This window comes from Gossypium hirsutum, chromosome A09 (assembly GCF_007990345.1).
Source record: "Gossypium hirsutum isolate 1008001.06 chromosome A09, Gossypium_hirsutum_v2.1, whole genome shotgun sequence".
Lineage (NCBI taxonomy): Eukaryota > Viridiplantae > Streptophyta > Magnoliopsida > Malvales > Malvaceae > Gossypium > Gossypium hirsutum.
The window spans coordinates 40,367,110-40,374,739 of NC_053432.1; the positions used below are offsets into that span (position 1 = coordinate 40,367,110).

Consider the following 7,630-nt stretch of genomic DNA (forward strand, 5'->3'; position numbering starts at 1 on the left):
CTGATAGAAATGGGAAGTGTTCTAGAAGATATAATTATGGAATCTTAAAGTTCTATTTGTATATAGCTGGTTATGTAAGCTTAGAGTTCTAATTGTATTCAGCTTTTAATTATAGCTATTGATATACTGTGAGGCTCAACTATAAATAGAGACCTCTTTGCTCATTGTATATTCATTGAGTTATTAATAAGAATTTTGAGAGTATTCACTCAAACTTTTCTCTCAAGTGTTCCTGCTTTTGTTCATCTTTCAAGGCTCGTTCTTACTTCGTTCTTCTGTTGTTCTTCGTGAAAATCTTAAGGGAATTCTATTGAATCCTTTATTATTGCGAGTGAAGTTGACTTGGGCGTTTTTGCTGCTGAATCTTTTTTTTGTTACAAGTTAGGCTGACTTAGGCGTTTTAAGCAGAGAAACTGCCTAAGGCCGCATGGATCGCGTGGGAAAACTCTAAGTCCGTGACACGTTAACTAGTTGATGCGTGGAAACCCAGTTAAAATTAGCTGATGTGGCAGAATAACATGGAGTTTACCCAAAATTTATCCAAAATTACAGCCCAAAATGAGAAAAAAATTTTGCCAATGATAAAGAAAGCAAAACACAAACCCTAATAGAACTTGGAAAAGTTCTTTCTTTGGCATTGAAAATTGATGGCGAAAATGTTGAGGTTGGCATTGAAATGGATGCCAACCACTACAACAATCCTTATAATGTCAGTTCCTTCGATAAGAATGATCCGAACATCGACCCTAGTTTAGTCAAAGCTCCTGCTTGATATGATGTTATGAAGCTTCAAATCAACTTTGATGAGGAATCTGGGAAGATCGTTGATGCTTGCTTTAAAACATTTAGTTGCAGATCGACGATTGCCAAAACTCTGATTGAACTTTTGTCTCTTTCTTTATTTTCTAATCTCTTCTCATCCAGTAATAAGATGATGCATTTGGTTAAATACAACGAAGAAAAGCTCTCGACCGTTCTCATTATCAGAACTATTCTTTGTGAAGCTTGCCCCACCGCGATCCGTAACATCATGTTGCTGTTGAATCACTTTAGAATTTTTCTCTTTTTCATCTATTACCCAATCCAACTAGGGTTTTAAAATGAGGTCATTTACACAGTAAAATAACATATCAAATTTTCATTATGTTTGTAATGAAAACTGGTTAATAAGATTAAGTTTTTTTTCAAAAAGTCTAGTGAGTATTTTATTATTAAAATCAAAATTAATAATTTAAATTTACCAAAAAAAAATTATGTCTCAATACACATTTTCTGAATCCCCCCAACCATCCTCCTTATCCGCCATATTTTTCCCGCCCTATCAGATCAGATCGATCACATGAAATCACACAGCAACGACCATCATGATGGTGATCATAATAATGCCCCCACTCTCAACCCCACCTCTTCTTCCCCTCTTTACTCTTCCATCCTCGCTTTAAAAGAATCTGTCTGTCCTCCACTACCCGCAAATCAATGCCCTGTAAAATTTCTCCATTTTTTTCACCTTTTCCTCCTTTTATTTTTTTAATTTCTTTTTCGTTTTCAAATTAAATTTCTCACTCTCTATATCTACTCTTAATCTTCCACCACTCTCACTTGCTACTATAGCCTTCCATTTCCCTTTTCTTCTCTTCAACCCCACCTGCTAAAATGCACCAATTTCCGGTGCTTCCTAGCCTCATCGCAGTGTCTGTACTGCTGATGGTAACTCCAGTCATTGGGTACCGTCCATGGCCTCACTTAAAACCCAACAGCTCCGATTTAACGTTGGGAAGCTCCAAGAAATTCGAGGGCTCATCAGAGTTCGTCCAAATGAGATACCATATGGGACCAGTTCTCACCGCCAACATCACCGTACACATAGTTTGGTACGGCCGATGGAAAAAATCTCAGAAGAAGATCATCCGTGAGTTCATCAACTCAATCTCCGCCGTTGATGCCAAGCACCCTTCTGTTGCCGGCTGGTGGAAGACCGTACAACTTTATACGGACCAAACGGGCGCCAACATCTCCCATACTGTGCATTTAGGGGAAGAGAAGAACGACCGATTTTACTCGCACGGGAAAAAACTGACGCGCTTGTCGATACAGTCGGTGATAAAAAGCGCGGTGACAGCGAGTACAAAGCCGTTGCCGATAAACCCCAGTAGCGGGCTTTTCCTCTTGCTCACATCCGATGACGTGTACGTCCAGGATTTTTGCGGCCAAGTATGTGGGTTCCATTATTTCACATTCCCATCCATCGTGGGTTACACGCTCCCATACGCATGGGTGGGGAACTCGGCGAAGCTTTGCCCGGGGGTATGCGCTTATCCCTTCGCTGTGCCGAAATACATGACGGGGTTCAAGCCGTTAAAGTCACCCAACGGTGACGTAGGAGTGGACGGGATGATAAGCGTGATCGGACACGAAATTGCTGAACTGGCAACTAACCCGTTGGTGAACGCTTGGTATGCCGGCCAAGACCCAGTGGCACCGGTGGAAATAGCGGATTTATGTGAGGGTATTTATGGAACTGGAGGTGGTGGATCTTACACGGGACAACTATTTAACGATAAAGATGGTGCCACGTTTAACATGAACGGGATCAGACGGAGGTACTTGGTTCAGTGGGTTTGGAATCATATCCTCAATTACTGTACTGGGCCTAATGCACTTGATCAGTAATTTTTATTTTGAAATTAAAATATTTTAGGGTTTCTTTATTTTGGCATTTTGAGGTTTATTAAATATGGACTTTTGTAATATTTATAATTTATATATTATTCCTTATATGAGGATTTGAAAGATTTGGATGGTGGTGATAACAGGGGTTGAAATTAAACGAATTTTCAATATTTTAATTGTTAATTGAATTAAATTTAAAAAAAAAGTTAATTGATTCAAAATATTTCGCTTAATTTAGTTTAAAATATGTTTTTTTGTTAAAACAAATATAAAATATAATGTTTATTTAATCAAATTATTAGAATTAAAATAACATATAATTTATATTATTAATTTTTTTTTTTGAAAATCAACTAGACTTTCATAAATGGATAAATAATTAAAATACACAATGAGTTTTAGTCTAATTGGGCTTACAATCGAAAGGAAGAAACCAAATTAAAAAAAACAGTAAAAAAATAAGTCCAGGCCCGATTATTCTTAACCCAAATAATTCAAAATTTAAAAAATTAAAATAGAATAACTTAAGAAAAACCGATCGTCAGTCCAGTCAATCAAAACAGCTAGATATCACTAGCCTCTATCTTTTCAAATCCATCATCCAGCCTTAATGATAGCAGTTTCCAACGTGATCTTTTAATATCTGCTATCAATATCTTTTAACATCTTCTTGAATCTTTTTCATTTGTCTCCTTTAATCTCCAGCTTTCCCTTTTCTGAGTAGTGACCCTTAGATGCAGTCCCAACGGTTACCCTTCTTCTTCCCTTAGCATATCTTTTTCAAGCATCGGGCAGTCTTGAAACTCCTTCCTCTTGTTCTTCTTGCCTCCGTCGCTCTCTCGCCTGATGGAAACTCTGTGGATGCAGCCCCAGCAGGTAATGTCCTTCCCCTCTTCTTATCGCTTCTTTAACAATAAAATGGGCGTTCTCATTTTCTGTTTTAGGAGTAAAATAAAAACCGATATTCTGAAAGAAAACTTTTTTGCTGTTTATATATCTGATTATCGCTCTTGTAATCGATTTGTCTTGATTTATGAACTGACATTTCTTGATTACTGTTCTTGAGTCTCTTTTTATATCCAAACTATGTAATCTCATTTCAATCCCTAACTGAATCGCCTTTAACCCTGTATGTGCCTCCGCTACAAACGATGACGAAATGTTGGAGTGAATAACTGATTTAGAGGCCATGATATCCCCCTCCATACCGCATACAACCAAGCCCGAAGCAGATCTCGAAGTTCTATTATCGAAAGCCGCATCAAAATAAACTGTTGTTCTCATGCTCCTTTCAGTTTGCTTATGTCCTCTGTCAATGCTGGTGAGAAGTATTTTTTCCTCCGCTCCATTCAACTCTACTATAAAACTGATGACTTGTTTAGAAATATCCCTGCCTGTTGTATTCTTTCTCTCATAAATGAATTTATTTCTATGGTTCCAAATTGACCATAACACCACAGCAAAAAAGACGACACTGGGCTTTGTTCCCCTGCCTGAAAACCCAGATAAGCCACTCCCACAAGCTTTGAATACTGTTATTTGATACCCATGCAAGATCTAAACTTGACCATACTTCAGTTGTTGTGGCACAATACCTGAAAACATGGTTGCAATCTTCATCAGAAATGACATCGAGGACATAGAGTTTCCACTGCGACCTTCTTACTCTTTAGATTAGATAGAGTAGGAATATAATTCCAAGAAATTTGTCAAATTGTAATTTTGATTTTTGAAGGGATTTGTAAATTCCATAATTTTTTGTAGAAGTTTCTATTCTCGGTCTGTATAAAATTATTACTAGGACCCGAAGTAGTCTCTTGTAATAGTTTATAGGCACTTCTGACTGAATACTCGATTCTCCTTGCCATACTTAGAAGTATTTATATGTTGTCGCTGCCAAAGGAATCGCAGAATTTTTTTTTGCAATATCCTCATTAAAGGTACTAAGAATTAAATCTGCATTCCACTCTCGATTATTAGCATCAATCAAATCTGATACTAACTTAATGTTCTCATTGGCAGTATCATTTTGCATTCTATCAGTTTCAGCTCTTGATATCCATAAGTCATCCCAAACAGAGATGGGAGCACCTGTTCCTACTCTCTAGCAAAACCCTTTCTCCAAAATCCCTTTAGCTGCCCAGACACTCTTTCAGGTAAACTAAGGTAAATTCCCCAAATGAGCATTGATGCCAACTTTGTTTTGCTAATAACGCTAAATTGAATTTTTTGAGACTACAAAAGCCTAAACCACCATCTTGTTTCAAAGAGCATAAATCTTTCCACGTACACCAGTGAATGCCTTTTTTGTCTCGACTTTTCTGCCACCAATATTTTGCCATAATGTCTTTTAATTCAGCACGTAAAGACTTAGGAATTAGGGAACATGCCATTGTATAAATAGGAATAGCTTGAAGAATAGCCTTTATAAACACTTCTTTCCCCCCTTGAGATAGGTACCTTCCACTCCAGCTGTTAATTTGCTGCTTCATTCTGTCATTTAAAGTCTGAAAAGACAGTTTCTTCTTTCTACCCACCATATTGGCAACCCAAGGTACCTTTCCGGGTTATTTGAACTACGTACTCCAAGAACCCTGGAAATGACTGCTTTATCCCTTTCCTGTGTATTGGTGCTAAAAAATAATGTAGATTTGTCATAGTTGACACACTGTCCGAAACAATTCCCATATTCAATCAGAATCTGTTTAAGTGAGCTAGCTCCTCTCTCTGTGGCTTTCCCAAATAAAATACTATTGTCTGCAAATAACAAGTCTGCAAATAACAAGTGAGAAACCTGTGGGCCATTTTTGCTTGTTTTAACCCCTCTGATTATGTTCCCTTGCGTAGCAAGTCTCATAAGATTGGAAAGACCTTCCCCACAAATTAAAAATAGGAACGGTCTCAAAGGGTCCCCCTGTCTTAGTCTCCTTGAGGGTTGAAAAATCTCTCCAGCATGACCATTGAAAACCACTGAGTATGAGACTGTGGAAACACATTTCATTAGAGACTCAATCCATCTTGAATCAAAACCCATGCGCTTCATAATTGTTGCGATAAACTGCCATTCATCTCTATCATAAGCTTTACTCATATCCAATTTAACTGCCATGAATACCTTCTTCCCCGTCTTCTTTTGTTTTAAAGTATGTAGAATTCATAAGCTAGGAACACATTATCAGAAATTAACCTTCCTGGTACGAAAGCGCTTTGTGCTGGGTTAATACATTTTTCAATAACCACTCGAAGACGGTTCGCAATGACCTTAGCTATCAACTTATAAATAACATTGCATAGGCATATGGGGCAAAAATGAGTAATATTTGAACGGTTTTGAATTTTTGGGATCAGAACTATGTTAGTCGTATTAATTAAACTAATATCCATACCTCCATTTAGATGTTGTAGGCAAAATGATGACACTTGCTCCCCTATAATTGACTAACACTTCTAATAAAATAAAGCTGGGAATCCATCTTCTCCTGGAGCTTTTGTTGGCCCCAATTCTGACAAGGCCACTTGAATTTCCTCCTTTGTGTATCTTGCTGTCAATCGAGCATTATCCTCTTTAAAAATACAACGATCTATTCCTGTTAATAGATGTTTAAAATTTCCCCTCTTCCCAGTTGAAAATAGATTCTGAAAATAAGATCTAGCTATTCCTTCCATTTAATTAATCTCTTCTGTTTCTCTACCATATTCAAATTGCAGTTTTTGAATAAGGTTCTTTCTTCGTCGTCGAGTCGCTTGTTTATGAAAAAAAAGTAGTATTTTTATCTCCAAATTGCAGCCAATTAACTCGAGCCCTCTACTCCCAATATCATTCATCCTTGTCAATCTCAAAATTAAGTTGAATCTTCGTATCAATAAGTTCTGCCAGATTTTCATCATCCCTATCAGATTTCATCAACTCGACCAATCTAGAAGTTAGCCTTTCCTTATTTTTCTCCTATGCCTAATTTGATTCGCCCATCTTTCCAAGCCTCGTCTTACTTTTTCCAATTTTAGTAACAATTCTCCATTCGAATTATCCCATATGTATCTTACCTCATCAATAAAAGATTCCTCCATCATCCACCAGGCTTTGAATTTGAAACTCCTTTTAGGCCTCTCATTATCTTTAGTTTCTGTCGTGATAAGAAGTGGACAATGATCCGAAAAAGAATGTGGTAGATATTGAATCATTGCCTCTGGAAATGTAGACAGCCAATCCTCATTAGCAACTCCTTTATCTAGCCTTTCTTAAATATTTGTTTCCGGTAAGTTACCCCTTTCCTACGTAAACCAATTCCCTATATAGCCCACATTCAGTAGGTGACAATCTGTTAGCACTAAACGAAATGCATCCATGTGCCTCTCCTCTCTAGGTAAACCCCCTTTCTTTTCATGACCATACATTATTTCATTAAAGTCCCCACAAACTAACCAAGGAAGCTCCTCAGCATTACTCAAATTCCTCAACAAATCCCAAGATTCGTTTCTATCTTGAGCATAAGGAGAGCCATAAAACCTAGTAAATCTCCACCTATGCCCTTTATCAGTATCTTCAATGACTACATCAATGTGCCTTTTTGAGAAAATTTGGAGAATAATTGTAACATCATCATGCCATGCCAGACATATAGTCCTCTCGAACCATCAGAATCAACGTCAATACCATTTCAAAAACCACAACTTCTACATATTCTTTCCATCTGCCTTTTAAATATCTTTGTCTCCATGAAGAAGACAATTTGGGGATTATACAACTTCAGCGAATACCGAAGTCGTCGTACCGTCCGTGGATTCCCCAAGCCACGGACATTCCAACTTAGGATTTTCATTGCCCCCGGTCGGCTTGCCTTTTGGCAGCTGCTAATCCTAAAAAGTTGTTCACCATTTTGCTGTCCTTCATCATTAGATTATCAGTACGAACGATATAATCATTAGTTTTTCCTCTTTGCCTCTTTTTCCCCTCTTTGAA

General features: G+C 37.5%; 1 protein-coding gene across 1 annotated transcript; it reads left to right on the forward strand.

Annotated features, from left to right (window-relative positions):
- Window positions 1-1,309: 1,309 nt before the first annotated feature.
- Window positions 1,310-3,991, forward strand: LOC107935725 (protein EXORDIUM-like 3). The gene has a single exon (XM_041077793.1). The coding sequence runs from the start codon at window positions 1,654-1,656 to the stop codon at window positions 2,668-2,670; it is 1,017 nt and encodes a 338-aa protein (XP_040933727.1). The 5' UTR covers window positions 1,310-1,653; the 3' UTR covers window positions 2,671-3,991.
- Window positions 3,992-7,630: the final 3,639 nt, after the last annotated feature.

What these genes read in the sequence shown, in the direction of transcription:
- LOC107935725 (XM_041077793.1), top strand. Translation starts at nt 1,654, where the DNA reads ATGCACCAATTTCCGGTGCTTCCTAGCCTCATCGCAGTGTCTGTACTG.